Genomic DNA, 15903 nt, shown 5'->3' with positions numbered 1-15903 from the left:
GACTACTGACTCACTACTGAATCATGCTCTGTTTCACAGCAGGAATTGGGGAAAACTGCCTCAACATGACTCAGTGAGACAAAGGCAATCTGTCAGCTGGAAACTCCTTGCCAGGAATCACATAATACTTCTGCAATCACGACAAAGAAATTTGTCCAGTGTTTCTTCATCACCAAAATCCACCCAACCCGGTAAACCAGGAATAATACTTTCCTGAGCTTCCTTTAGGTTATGTATGGTATGCAGAGACCCCCAGAAGAAGCACAATGATAAAAATGAAACACTAGGAGATTTGTGACCAGTAACACTACTTCATGTTGAGCAAAAATAATACGTTGTTGTTCAAAGAGATATATTTCAAGAGGTCAATTTTTCTTGATAAATTGACATAGAAAGACCAAACAGTGAAAATCAGCCACAAAAAAATGCAGATGCTGGAAATCTGAAATAATAATAGAAAATTCTAGAATGGTTCAGCATTTATGGAAAGAGAAACAGAATTAATGCTTCCAGTCAAAGACTCTTTCCAGAGATGCTGCCTGGCCAACTGAATATTTCCAGCATCTTGTTTTTAATTTAACTCTTTCAACTGTCCCTTTCTAAACAGACCTCATTGAAGAGCCAAAATAGTCAGAGGGGTGGGTATTTAGTAAACATGCTCTCTCTTTTGTAGATGATTAGTTTGACTACTTATCACTTCCTCGTCTTCTTAATGCTTACATCTTGGATAAACTAAGGATATCTCTATTGTTAATCACCAGGTTAGCGAATCACAATAAAAGAATGAAATTAAATAGTGAAACCTCAGGGAAGCCATTTGCTGATGACACAACTTCTGATGGCAGAATTTTACATGGTGACGGGAAGGCATACAGGAGTGAGGCAGATCAGCAACAACCTTGCACTCAGCATCACCAAGACCAAAAAATTGAGGATTTCAGGAAAGGTAAGGTGAGAGAACACACACCAGTCCTCATTGAGTGGAAAAGGTGAACAAGTTCAAGTTCTCAGGTTTCAACATCCCTGGGGATCAAAGCTAGACCCAAAATATCAATACATTTACAATGAAGGCACAACAGCGGCTTTATTTCATTAGGAGTTTGCGGAAGTTTGGTACGTCACCAAAGACACTTGCAAATTTCTATAGATGTACCACAGAGAATGGAACTGTCTGCATCACCGTCTGGTATGGGGGGGGGGGAGGGCAGGGGTGGCACTTCACAGGATTGAGATAACTTGCAGAGTTATAAACTTAGTCAGTACCATCAGGGCACTAGCCTCTGTAGAATCCAGGTCATCTTCAAGAAGCGACGCCTCAAAAAGATGGCACCTATCATCCAGGACATGCCCTCTTCTCTTTGCCACCAGTAAGGAGGTACAGGAGCCTGAAGGCACACACTCAACAATTCTGGAACAGTTTCTTCCCCTCTGCCATCTGATTTCTGAATGGACACTGAACCCATAACCACTACCTTACTACTTTATTTTCTCATTTTGTACTACTTATTTAACTTAACACACCAAATCATCACTGATGCAGCCAGAGGGTTTTAAATGTCACATAATTACCATAGAACCATAGAACATTACAGCACAGTACAGGCCCTTCAGCCCTCCATGTTGTGCCGTCCCACATAATCCTTAAAAAAAGTCCTAAACCCACAATACCCGATAACCCTCCATTTTTCTTTCATCCATGTGCCTGTCCAAGAGGCTCTTAAATACCCCTAATGTTTTAGCCTCCACCACCATCCCTGGCAAGTCATTCCAGGCACTCAGAAACTTCTGTGTAAAAAAACTTACCCCTGATGTCTCCCCTAAACTTACCTCCCTTAATTTTATACATATACTCTCTGGTGTTGGCTATTGGTGCCCTGGGAATCAAGTACTGACTATCCACCCTATCTATGCCTCTCATAACCTTGTAGACCTCTTTCAAGTCCCCTCTCATTCTTCTATGCCCCAAAGAGAAAAGTCCCAGCTCTGCTAACCTTGCTTCATGTGACTTGTTCTCCAATCCAGGCAACATCCTGGTAAATCTCCTGTGTACCCTCTCCATAGCTTCCACATCCTTCCTATAATGAGGTGACCAGAATTGAACACAATACTCTAAGTGTGGTCTCACTAGAGATTTGTAGAGTTGCAACATGACCTCTCTATTCTTGAACTCAATCCCCCTGTTAATGAAGTCTAGCATCCCATAGACCTTCTTAACTACCCTATCAACCTGTGCAGCGATCTTGAGGGATGTATGGATTTGAACCCCAAGGTCCCTTTGTTCATCCACACTCTTAAGTAACTGACCATTAATCCTCTACTCAGTCTTCTGTTTTGTCCTTCCAAAATGCATCACCTCACACTTGTCCAGATTGAACTCCCATGTGCCATTTTACTGCCCAACTCTGCAGCCTGTCTATATCCTCTTGTAACCTTCGGCAACCTACAGCTCCATCCACAACTCCTCCAATCTTCGTGTCATCCGCAAACTTACTCACCCATCCTTCACCTCTACATCCAGGTCATTTATAAATCCAGGGTCCCAGGACAGATCCCTGCGGCACTCCACTAGTCACCAACCTCCAAGTAGAATACTTTCCTTCCACAACTACCCTCTGCTTTCTTCCTTTAAGCCAATTTTTTATCCAAACAGCCAAGGTTCCAGTTATCCCATGCCTCATGACTTTCTGGATGAGTCTCTCATGAGGGACCTTATCAAATGCTTTGCTAAGGTCCTGTAGACCACATCCACTGCCCTACCCTCATCAATTTCTTTTGTTACCTCTTCAAAAAACTCAATCAGGCTCTCTTCCCTTCAGACGATCTTCCCTTCACAAAGCCACGTTGACTAACCATGAGTAGACTGTACTTCTCCAAATGCTCGTAGATGCTATCCTTAAGAATCCTTTCCAGTAGTTTGCATACCACCGACGTAAGATTCACCGGTCTATAGTTCCCAGGTTTCTCCCTGTTACCTTTTTTAAACAAAGGAACTACATTTGCCATTCTCCAGTGCTCCAGCACTTCCCCTGTAGCCAAAGAGGATTCAAAAATCATAGCTAATGCTCCTGCGATCTCTTCTCTCAATTCCCAGAACAACCTGGGATGTATCATATCTGGCCCTGCAGATCTATCAATCTTAATGTTTCTAAGAAGATCCAGCACTTCTTCCCAAATCTCCACATTGTCCAGCACACAGGCCTGTTCTACTTCGACCTCATCCTGATCAAGATCCTTTTCACTTGTGAATACTGAAGCAAAGTATTCATTTAGGACCTCCCCAACCTCCTCCGCTTCTAGGCACATTTTGCCCTCTTTATCCTTTAGCATTAAGTTAAATGGAGATCTATTTTTGGAGACCTGTGCGCGGTCAAGGAGTTTCAATTGACTGTGGTAAAAATACACCTGTATCTGGAAGGTCCAACAGCTGGTGAGGCAGTATCCTTGTTAAAAACTACACCATGAAGACAAAGGAACATTCCAAACAACTCCACAAAAAAGGTTATTGAAAGGTACAAGTCAGGAGATGGATGCAAGAAAATTTCCAAGTCACTGAATGTCCCTTGGAGTACAGTTAAGTCAATCATCAAGAAATGGAAGGAATATGGCACAGCTGTAAGTCTGCCTAGAACAACCTGTCCTCAAAAACTGAGTGACTGTGCAAGGAGGGGACGAGTGAGGGAAGCCACCAAGAGACCTATGACAACTCTGAAGGGGCTACAAGCTTCAGAGGCTGAGATGGGAGAAACTGCGCACAGCACAACTGTTGCCTGGGTGTTTCATTAGTTGCAGCTTTCTGGAAGAATGGCAAAGGAAAAGCCACTGTTGAAAAAAACTCACATGAAATCTCAGTTAGAGTTTGCCAGAAGGCATGTGGGAGCCTCTGAAGTCAGCTGGAAAAAGGTTCTATGGTCTAATGAAGCCAAAATTGAGCTTTCTGGCTATCAGACTAAATGCTATGTGTGGTGTAAGACAAACACCGCACATCATCAAAAAGACACCATCCCTACCATGAAGCATAGTGGTGGCTGCGTCATTTTGTAGGAACGCTTCACTGCAGCAGGTCTTGGAAGGCTTGTGAAGGTAAAGGACAAAATTAATGCAACAAAATACAGAGAAATCCTGGAAGGAAACCTGATGCAGTCTGTAAGAGAACTGCGACTTGGGAGAAGATTTGTTTTCCAGCAAGTCAATGACGCCAAGCATAGAGCTAAAATTCCACAGGAATGGCTTAAAAACAACAAAGTTAATGTCCAGGAATGGCTAAATCAGAGTCCAGACCTCAATCCAATTGAGAATTTGTGGCTGGACTTCAAAAGGGCTGTTCATTCATGATCCCCATGCAATCTGACAGAGCTTGGTCAGTTTTGTAAAGAAAAAATGAAGAAAAATTGTAGGGTCCTGGTGTGCAAAGCTGATAGGGACCTGTCCACAGAGATTCAAGACTGTAATTGCTGTTAAAGGTGCATCTACTAAATACTGACTCGAAGGGGGTGAGTAATTATGCAATCAATTATTTTGTGTTTTTACATTTATAATTAATTTAGATCTTTGTAAAGATCTGTTTTCACTTTGACACGTTAAGAGTCTTTTTCTGATGATCAATGTCAAGTAAGCCAAACTAAACCCACTGTGATTCAAAATGTTGTAAAACAATTAAACATGAGAATGTCTCGGGGGGGGGGGGGGGGGAAGGTGAATACGTTTTATAGGCACTATGTATGCTTCTTACTGCAATTTACTGTACTTATGTATTGCTGCCACAGAGTAACACATTTCACGACATAATTCAATGATATTAAATCTGTTTCTGATTCAGGTTCTGCAAAATGCATTCTTAGCAGCACAGTTAAAAGGTGATATTGCTAATTCCTTGAATAAAACCCTAAGTTATATTTGAGGAAGAAATAATCATAATGGGCCAGCATGCTAGGGTAGTGGTCAGTCCAATTGCTTTGCATTACCAATCGGGATTGAGCGGGATTCAATTCTCGCTGCTGTACGTAAGTTCTCCCTGAGACCACCTGGGTTTCTTCCTGGTGCTCTGGATTCCTCCCACATTCTAAAGATGTAAGAGTTAGGGTGAGTGAGTTGTTGGCCTGAAATTTTGGTGATAATCTATGCACATAGCTGAAAGAGATGGGGGGGATTGTACTTGGAATTTTATGTCCGTATTTACTTGGGATTTGGACACAGAGTCTATAGAAGTGTGGCAAAGGAGCAATAAGGACACGGACCCAAAACAGATCACAGAGGAGGAGATGTTCACTGCCTGAGGCAAATTAAGGTGGATAAATCTCTAAGGTCTGACAAGGTGTTTCCTCAGAGCCTGTGTGAGGCTGCAGGGTTCCTAGTAGAGATACTTAAAAAATCATTAGCCACGAATAAGGTGTTGGAGGATTGCAGAACAGCTCACTTGGTTCCTTGTTTAAGAAAGGCTCTAAGAAAAAGTCAGGAAATTATAGGGCAGTGAGCCTGACATTAGTAGTGGGTAAGTCATTGGAAGGTATTCTAAGAGACTAGAAATATAAGTATTTGGATAGACAGGAGGTGATTTGGGATAGTCAACATGGCTTTGTGCATGTTAGGTCATATCTGAACAATCTTGTAGAGAATTTCGAGGAAGTTGCCAGGAAAGGTAATGAAGGAAAGGCAGTGGATGTTGTCTGCAAGGACCTTAGCAAGGGAGATTGGTCAAGAAAATTCAGGCACTTGGTATTCAATATGAGTTTATAAATTTGATGAGACATTGCCTCTATGGGAGAAGCCAGAGAGTGGTAGTAGATGGTTGCCTCTCTGACTGGAGGCCTGTGGTGTACCACAGGGATTGGTGCTGGGTTCATTGTTGTTTGTCATCTACAGTATATCAATGATCTGGATGATAATGTGGTAAACTGGATCAGCAAATTTTCTGATGACACCAAGACTGGAGGTGAAATGGACAGCAAGGAAGACTATCAAAGCTTACAAACGGACTTGGATCTGCTAGAAAAATGGGCTGAAAATAGCAAATGGAATTTATTACAGACATCTAAGAGGTGTTGCACTTTGGGAGGATCAACCAAGGAACATTTTACACAGTGAGTGGTCAGGCACTGAGAAGAGCAGTAGAGCAGAGGGATCTGGGAATACAGATCCATAATTCCTTGAAAGTGGTGCCACAGGAAGAAAGCTTTTAGCACATTGGCCTTCATAAATTTGAGTACAGGAGTAGGGATATTATGTTGAAGTTGAACAAGATGTTAGTGAGGCCTAATTTGAAGTACTGTGTGCAGTTTTGATCACCTACCTCCAGGAAAGATGTCAATAAGATTGAAAGATTACAGAGAAAATTTACAAAGGATGTTGCTAGGACTTGAGGATTTAATTTATAGGGAAAGGTTGAATTAGTTGGGACTTCATTCCCTAGATCAAAGGAAAATGAGGGGAGATTTGACAGAGGTATACAAAATTATGAGAAGTATAGATAGAGTAAATGCACTGAGGTTGGATGATACTAGAAATAGAGGTCATGGGTTGGGGTGAAAGGTGAGAAGCTGAAGGGGAACTCCTTCACTCAGAGGGTGGTGAGAATGTGTAATGAGCTGCCAGAGTAAGTTGTGTAGGTGGAATCAATTTCAATGCTTAAGAAAAATTTGGATAGCTACGTGGATGGGAGAGGAATGGAGGGCTAAAGCCCAGGAGTTGGTTGATGGAACTAGGCAGAATAATAGTTCAGCATGCACTGGATGGCCTGAAGGTCCTGCTTCCGTATTGTAGGGTGCTATGACTATGAGTGTAATGGAATGCAATTACACATTTTTCCTTCAAAAAGTATAATGAGCATATCTAGTGAACACCTCAAAGTTCCAAGTAAATTTTATTATTAAAGTACATACATGTGACACATACAATCTTGAGATTCATTTTCTCGTGGACATACTCATTAAATCCAAGAATCAATGAAAGACCATAGCCGACAGGACAGACAAACAATTGATATGCAAAAGGCAACAAACTGTGTAAATACAAAAGAAAAAAGGAAATAATAATCATAAATGAATAAACAATAAATATCAAGAACATGGGATGAAGAGTCCTTGAAAGTGAGTCCACAGGTCATGGGAGCAGTTTAGTGATGGAACAAATGAAGTTATCCCGTTTGGTTCGTGTGGGGGGGGGGGTGTTCTGTGTCTGTGTGTGTCTGGTGTCTGTTTCTGATCCTGTCTTTATGTCTGTGTTGGTTTATTTCTAATATTCTTAAGAACTAGTCAATAACTCTTAACACATTATTGTACCCTGGCATCACAGAGAATTTATCTGAGAGTTAAGAAGAGTATATTCCTAACTCTACTTGTTTGGTTCTAATATAAAGGAAGTAGCAGACCTCCATTTTGAAGCTAACACAAAAATTTAAAATACAGAAATACTGTCAATAAGAAGAATTCAGAATTACCAGCTCAAAAAATCCGATTTTAATGCTGTTTTCCTTTTTCGATGCTGACCTTTAAATACAATAAAATTAAAAGTCAATAAAACCCAAGGGTAGCCCAACATGAACAAACTGCAATTAGTGTATAACTAGCATCAAAATGTTAATACTTTGGGCTTACGTCTTTTCATTGTTATTGTCAGTTTTTGAAGAAGAATTTCCATTTACTGTGTAGACGTTTCTGTAAAACAGGAACCAGACAAGGAGTGAAAGAGAGGAAATAATTTCAATGTCAATAATATTCATCACTTTATTGCCATGCCATGAAGTACAAAATTTTATAAAGGTATATCATTTTACAAGCACCTAGGTATATCAGCATACTCACTTTTCACTTGAATCATGAATGTCTGTAATAGAAAAAGCATCTATCAAATGATATAATAAAAACAGCAATGATACACTCTGGTGGAGATATGTCCATACCAAAGAAGCTATAAGGTCTTCCTTCCCTCCGCTAGCCTGCAGGTCACCCTTGGGCAAGGTGATGCACCTGTTTAGCGCCTTCCCCCACCCAATCAGGGTCATGTCAAGCCATGGGAGCAGCTGGCGCACAGCAGACAATCTCTAAAGAGTATTGATAACGGCTGTGGTCACCCATCTTGTAAAGACACTGCCCAGCAGAAGGCAATAGCAAACCCCTTCTGTAGAAAAATTTGTCAAGAACAATCATGGTCAAGTCCATAATCACCCACGTCATAAGACAATGCATAATGATGATGATGAATTATATACTTACTTTTAATTGGAGAATATGCCCAAGGCCCTTTTCAGAGTTTATTGAAAAAACATGGAAACCAAGGCAACAGTGTGTAATTTCCATATTGCTATGTACAGTAAGTAAACAAGAGAGGAAAACAAGGCAGAGATTTGTTTAATCTGATGCCTATTCAACCCAAGATTGATTATTAAGAAGTGATCCAGATCGGTTATTTCTAACATTATCTGGCAATTAATATGCCAGATAATGGGCACCTGTGTTAATTCAAATGGGAAGAATGTAACTTTACAAACAACTTTTTCAGCACCCCAAAGTTTTCCGAGACAATGGAGCTTTTTTACCTAGATATTCTGCCTCAAATGCCTTATTTTCTTCACCAAGTGTTCGAAAACGACGAAGGATAACAGAATTTGACATTTTCAACGTTGCTTGCTTTCATGGAGCTATTCAAATCTGTTAACTGAAGAAAATTAGGAAAAATTTAAAGTTAAAATATGATATTAAAGAACATAGAACAATTTAGGAATAGGCCCTTCTGCCCACAAAATCTATGCCAAACACAGTGTCAAATAAAACCAAGTCATTAATTAAACCAAACCATTCCCTGCATATTCATGTGTCTACCAGACAGTCTCTTAAACACTAATATCTATTTATTGAGATACAAGGCCCTTCTGGCCCTTTGAGCTGTGTCATCCAGTAGCCCTTGATTTAATCCTAGTCTAATCATAGGACAATTTACAATGTCCAACTGACCTACCAACCAATGCACCTTTGGACGGTGGAAGGAAACCAGAACACCTAGAGGAAACTATGTGATCATCAGGAGAACGTACAAACTCCTTACAAGAGGTGGATGGAATTGAACCTGGGTCGCTGATACTGTGCTAACCACTACATTACCGTGCCACCTACTACCCCTGACAACCCATTCCAGGCACTGATCACTCTCTGTGTAGAAACTTTACCCTACATCTCTCCTTTAAACTTTACCACTCTCACCTTAAAGCTATGCCCTCTACTATTTCCCATTCCTACCATGGGAAAAATAATCTGATTTGTGCCTGTCATAATTTTATAACTCTCTATCTAGTCTCCCCTCAGATTCCAACATTCCAGAAAAAAAATCCAAATTTGTCCACACCTTTCCTTGTAGCTAATATGCACTAATGTAGGCAACACACTTGGTAAACCTCTTCTGCAAAGCCTCCAGTTCCTTTCTGTAAAGAGACAACCACAACTGCACCCAACGCACCAAGCACAACCTAACCAGAGTTTTAAACAGTTGAAAAGAAAGTTAATAATTAGCGAGTTCAATGGATGTTCTGAGGACTATTGTTCTCTGTGTAAAAATGTAAGGGAGATTTCCATATTTCTGTAATTTTAAACCTGCTAGCCTAATAATAGGTTGGTGGGGTGGGGTGGGGCTATGTCTTTACCAAAGGAGATGAAAGGTGCTCCTTCCCTTTGCTAGCCTGCAGGTCACCCTTGGGGAAGGTGTATCACCTGCTTAGCCCCCTGATCAGGGTCAGGTGAAGCCATGGGAACAGGTGGTCAGAATCAGAATCAGAATCAGGTTTATTATCACCGGCATGTGACGCGAAATTTGTTAACTTATTAGCAGCTGTTACCTAGCAGAGAGAGAAAAAATAAATAAAATGAAACATAATAATAAATAAATGAGTAAATCAATTAGGTATATTGGATAGATTATTTAAAATATGCAAAAAACAGAAATACTGTATATTAAAAAAAACTGAGGTAGTGTCCAAAGCTTCAATGTCCATTTAGGAATCGGATGGCAGAGGGGAAGAAGCTGTTCCTGAATTGCTGAGTGTGTACCTTCAGGCTTCTGTATCTCCTACCTGATGGTAACAGTGAGAAAAGGGCATGCCCTAGGTGTTGGAGGTCATTAATAATGGATGCTGCCTTTTTGAGATACCACTCCCTGAAGATGTCTTGGGTACCCTTGTAGGCTAGTGCCCAAGATGGGGCTGACTAGATTTACAACCTTCTGCAGCTCTTTCGGCCCTGTGCAGTAGCCCCCCACCCCCATACCAAACAGTGATGTAGCCTGTCACAATGCCTCCACAGTACAACTATAGAAGTCTTTGAGTGTATTTGTTGACATGCCAAATCTCTTCAAACTCCTAATAAAGTATAACCACTGTTTTGCCTTCTTTATAACTTCTTTATGACTACATCAATATGTTGGGACCAGGTTAGATTGATGGTCATATGATCAGCTGGGGTATATTACAAGTCCTGGTTATGTGACCACTGACGCCAGGCAGACGACCTCTGAAGAGTATTGATAATGCCTGGGGTCGCCCATCTTGTAAAGACACTGCCCAGAAGAAGGCAATGGCAAATCACTTATGTAGAAAAAATTGCCAAGAACAACCTGGTCACAGAAAGACCATGATCACCCATATCATCTGACATGGCACAAAACAAATGAATGAGCCTAATAACAGCAAAGTACAATGTATCACAAACACAAGAAAATCTGCAGATGCTGGAAGTCTAAAGTAACACACTCAAAATGCTGGAGGAACTCAGCAGGCCAGACAGCATCTATGGAAAAGAGTAAAAAGTTGACAGTTTTTGGCAAGATCCTTCATCAGGACACAGTGTGTGTTGATGTACATTAGATGAGTGTAATTTTATTGTTAAATGAAGAAATCATGACCAGTTATGCCAAATTATTCCAGTTGACTCTGCATCTACATTTTCAAGGTTGTCTCTTTAATTTTTCAACTATGATGAAAGGTTTTTGAGCTGAAACACTAACTCTTGCTCCATAGATGCTGCCTGGCTTTTGGAGTATTCTCAATTATTATCTTTCTTTGTCCTTATTTATTTTCAGATAGACAGAGACTGCAACTTGGCCAAGAAGTAGTCCAAGAATGAGAAGTAAATAAAGATAAAGGTGTACTGTCACTTGATTTAAAAACCCCACAGCCATGTAGGTACAGGTGCATAATTTAGAACTCAGCCCTGAGGTGGGAACTGGTATGAAGCACAAGAGGCATGCAGCCAGAACAGAGGGAAAGGTTGCTGCAGGTTCCTCCCTGCTTGACGGTTGGATTGGTTTGTGTTCTGTTGTCCAATGAGAAATTTGATTGGTCACTCAATAGGGGAAGGTAGTTGGGTATAGACTGTTAAATCCTCAGCTCTCAGTAACACAAAGGAGTCAGGCCATGACAGGAATTACAAACAAAAGATATTTATTAAACTAAAGGTAAAGGGAAAAAGGGTGATGTGTGTTGTGGTAGTGCTGGCTGCAGAATGGGAGAGAGGGCGTGGCCTTGTTTTTAAGCAGCCCCAGCAGGTGCCAGCAATGAAAAGGTAATTGCGGGTGTCCCAGAGAACTGCAGCTCAGGTTAAAAAGGAAACACAGGCTAGAACTATATTGCCATAATGCCCCCACCCTCAAAAAGGTTGCACTGGGGCAACCTAAAGCCACCCCAATAATGCAATCAATATGTTCAATAGAGGATATAGGGTGTAAGCAGACCTCAAAAGGGCATCTGCTAGCACTCTGTCCCTTCAACAGATGTGGCAAAGCTTTAGGTCATGCCCCTGCAGGAATAAAATCCACTGCATTAAATGTTGGTTAGAATTCTTTATGCTGTGGAGAAAGACCAGAGGGTTATAGTCTGTATATACTGTTACATACCCTGTGGGTATCTTGTGACTGTCTTATGACCATAATGTAATTGAGTATCTGATGAGCATGATGTAATGGTCTTGTGATGGTGGGGTGATGTAATTTCCTGCCAGTGAGAGGTCATGTGATGGCCTATTTCAACAGGTATGAAAGGGGAAAGCCTTGCCTTGACGTAGGTCAGTTCGTTGTTTAATTCGTCAGTACTCCGTTATGCTGCGTATTCATCTCATGACACAGTTTTGTTTTAAAGTGGAGTTTTACTTCCTGCCTTAAGTCTCAAAGGTTATTGCTAGCAGTCTCACACAACGCTGCCAGTTTTAGTCCAGTTGGGGAGTGAAGGATTTATCGAAGTACGGAAAACCTGAAGGATCGATTAAAGTTGGTGTCGTCAGCAGTAATACAGGATTGACCTTATTGAATCCTCGTTCAGAAGGTAGTAACCTGCATCTGAGATAGCCCCTGCATTGTGAAAGCAGAAAGGGTTGGATGCAGCATTTCTTCAGGGAGAAGGTCAGCCCATTTAAGCTGTTTTTATTTCCTTCATCGTAAATCCTTCGGGCAAGGCATATTTCGGCTGGGATCAGCAGCAACGGCATGTCGTTGAAGAATTCGTTCCTTCAGGAAAGTCTCTCCTAATTGACTATGTAAATCATTTGGACTTTTGCACTTATCACTTTTAAGAACTGTGTTCGCATTTATCGCTTTAAGAACTGTTCGAGTTGCCGTATAGCAGTTAACTTCCAGTTCATTTAGTCATTTGTTTACTTTTCATTTTTATTGAGCAGTGTTTAATAAATGTTTTATTTGTTTATAAAAATAACAGTCTCAATTCTATATTCATTGTTGCTGTAACATAACAATACAATAAGTGGAAAATGGGAAGAAACATTGACATCAACATGATTCAGGACAAGAATAAGGGTGAAAGCCTCCTTCTCCATTGTGCAGTAGTGCTTCTGATGGATCTCAGATTTCTTAGAGAAATAGCATACAGGATGATCCACACCCAGACAATTATCGTGGAGGAGAACAGCCCTGACACCAACATCACTAGTATCAACAGCTTGCTTAAAGGGCCTACTCAAATTAGGAGATGCTAGGATAGGAGCACTACTTAGCAATGCCTTCAAATTCTCAAAGGTATGCTGACATGTATCTGTCCAAACATAAGGAGCCTTGGGACTAAGCAGATTAGTTAAGACTGCAGCAACGGTGGAAATATTTTTGCAAAATCTTCTGTCGTAACCTGACATCCTGAAGAACCATTTCAGACCTCTCTGTGATGCTGGCACAGCAAAGTTCACAAAGGCCTCCACTTCCCAATAGAGCAGACTTGATCGTGCTTACAACTTTACCCAGATAGGCAACTGTAGCTTGGAGAGGATTGGGGTCAAATTTGCTGCCACTACTTGCTTGAACACCGCCTGTAGCTGGGCTTTATGTAGATAGTAGGCAGAGCTGTAAATTACCAAATCAAGGTAAGCCTCACAGACTGCATCTCCCTCCAGCACCTTATTGATCAGATGCTGAAAAGTTGCTGGGGCATTCCTCGTTCCAAAAGCCATGACCTTGTACTGGAAAAAGCATCAGGCCTCACAAAAGCAGACATCTCAGAGGCTTGCTGAGTTAATGGCACTTGCCAGTATCCCCTTAAGAGATCCAGCTTTGTGACAAGGGATGCAGTCAACCTGGTCAATACAATCATCTAGATGAGGAAGAGGATAGGAGTCAGGCTTAATTATAGAGTTTATATTGTAAGCATCTGTGCAAAAACATACTGGACTGTCTGATTTGTCAACCAAAAGACAAGGGGAACTCCAGGGGCTTGAGTTGGTGGTTAACAGCGTTTAACCCTGTATGGATGTTGGTTGATAGGGGCAGCATCACCTGCATCAATATCATGCTGAAATACATTAGTACTGATGGAATACCAGAGAAGGCGGCCAAATAGATTACCTGAATGATGTCAGCACACGCAGCAGGGTTTAGGTAAGACAGGCAAGTGTCCAAATCAGCCAGGAATTTGGAATTTGGCAATTTATCCTGAAGATTCTCTTTAGAAACGGTACCAACATTTCCCTCATCACCTGCAGATGGAGACTTCAGCACCGCCACAGGCTTAACCTGTGCAGACACAGTGGGATTTCTGGTCATTGTAAGGCTTCAAAAGGTTAACGTGGCATAGACGCATCTTACGCTTACGATCGGGAGTTTTTACCAGGTAGTCACTCTGTGATCGATCACATACGACCCATTGTACTGAGCATCAAGGCAGAGCCAGGCAGTGTCAGCAGGACAGATACTTGGTCCCCTGGAAGAAACACTCTGTGCTTAGCCTCCCTATCATACCAAGTTTTCATCCTTTTCTGAGCTGACTTCAAGCTTTCCCTAGCCAGCTCACATGTCCTACTAAGCCTAAAGCAAAAGTTAGACACATAATCTAACAGGCTAGCAGGAGAAGGTTTGTCAGCCAGCCACTTTACCTTTCAATAGTTTCAAAGGCCTTCTCACTTTATAGCCAAACACGAGCTCAGCTGGACTGAAACTGAGGGATTCCTGAGTTACCTCCTTCACTGCAAAGAGAAGGAGGTTAATTTCATTATCCCAGTCCCCTCAAACTCTTTGCAGTAGGCTTGTAGCATTTACTTGAGAGTTTGATGAAATTTTTCAGGTGCCCCCTCAGATTCTGGATGGTAAGCAGATGAGTTACAATGCTCGATGGACAGCTGCTTTAGAACTTGGGAGAAGAGGTGAGATGTAAAATTCGACCCTTTGTCATGCCGGACAACCTTCCATAAGCCAAATACTGTGAAAAACTTAGAGCTTTGGAAATGGCGGAAGTTGGAATTTTACGCAACGAGACAGCTTCAGGAAATCGAGTAGATGCACATACGATGGTCAGAAAATACTGATTATCAGACTTCACACAGGGAAAAGGACCAACGTGATCAACCAAGATTTGCTCGTAAGGCTTCCCGTTGGCAGGAATAGAGTACAGATGAGCAACAGGGATCTTTTGATTAGGCTTACCTGGCATGACCTACAGTACTGAGCTACATTAGGCCTCACACCAGGCCAGAGAAAATGCCCAAGCACACAGTCAGGAGTCCCCTAGTGCCTAAACAACAAGCAAGGAGATGACCATGAACCAAACACAACACGTCAGGCCAGTAAACATCAGGAACACCAATTTGATAAACACTACTCCAGTCATCCTGAATGGACATTTTTGGAGTCCACTTCCTCACTAACATTCAATTGCTAATAAAATAGCCACACGAGGCCTCTACAATCGCTTCCTCTGAGACCACCTCTTCACACAGAGGAGACAGAGAAGGGTCTCTTTTCCATTCAAGCACTAGCTGTTCACGAGATGGTAACACTTGGCCGACCCCTGTTAGATCTACATCACCTTTGGCCATAAGGGTGTGACAAGGACAATATCAGGGAGATTGTCAGAGCTCTTGCCTTTGCTCCTGAGACATTGCATGAGTAGAAACACAAACAGGAAAGATGTCTGGGAAAGTCATTTCAAGCTCATCTGGACCCTCCTGCACCATAGGATTAGAGGTGACTTCCAAAGAAAGCATCTGGCACTCTACCACATGCCAAACCATTCCCTTGAATGAAAGGCACACCTTCAGTTGAGATTTGGGAACAGAGAGCAACAACTTCACCAGAAACCAAATCTGATTGGAGACAAACATTACACAAAGGTATGGACAAAAAATCTACATCAAACTCTTTTACAAGTGTCTCCGAACCCAATGCAGACCCATCGGAGAATGGTAAAATACCCTGGAGAATCACAGACTGAAAAGCTCCTGTGTCCCTCCAGATCTTTAGGTCTTAATGGGTTGCTTTGACTCAGGATCGGAAGGTAAGAGAAAGGAAGAAGAGCCAGCCGTCTCATGTTTCTTGCTTGAGACATCACTATCTGGAGATAGAGAGGCATTTGCCACAGCTTTCACAGATTTCTGCTTCAAATTAAGCATCGAGTATTCAGCAATTAGATGACCTTTCTTCTTGCAGTAGAAACAC

General features: G+C 41.6%; 1 protein-coding gene across 1 annotated transcript in view; it reads right to left on the bottom strand.

Moving 5' to 3' along the window:
- Window positions 1–8606, bottom strand: part of abcb11a (ATP-binding cassette, sub-family B (MDR/TAP), member 11a) — a 73835-nt gene extending 65229 nt beyond the window's left edge. The window contains exons 1-3 of the mRNA XM_059966248.1: window positions 8497–8606; window positions 7590–7649; window positions 7433–7481 (exon numbers count right to left, since the gene is read on the bottom strand). Of these exons, the coding sequence (XP_059822231.1) occupies window positions 7433–7481; window positions 7590–7649; window positions 8497–8606 (219 nt within the window). The remainder of the gene's footprint in view (window positions 1–7432; window positions 7482–7589; window positions 7650–8496) is intronic.
- Between the last annotated feature and the right edge of the window lie 7297 nt (window positions 8607–15903).

This window comes from Hypanus sabinus, chromosome 4 (assembly GCF_030144855.1).
Source record: "Hypanus sabinus isolate sHypSab1 chromosome 4, sHypSab1.hap1, whole genome shotgun sequence".
In the NCBI taxonomy this organism is placed as follows: domain Eukaryota; kingdom Metazoa; phylum Chordata; class Chondrichthyes; order Myliobatiformes; family Dasyatidae; genus Hypanus; species Hypanus sabinus.
This window is presented reverse-complemented; position numbering and strand designations above follow the sequence as displayed.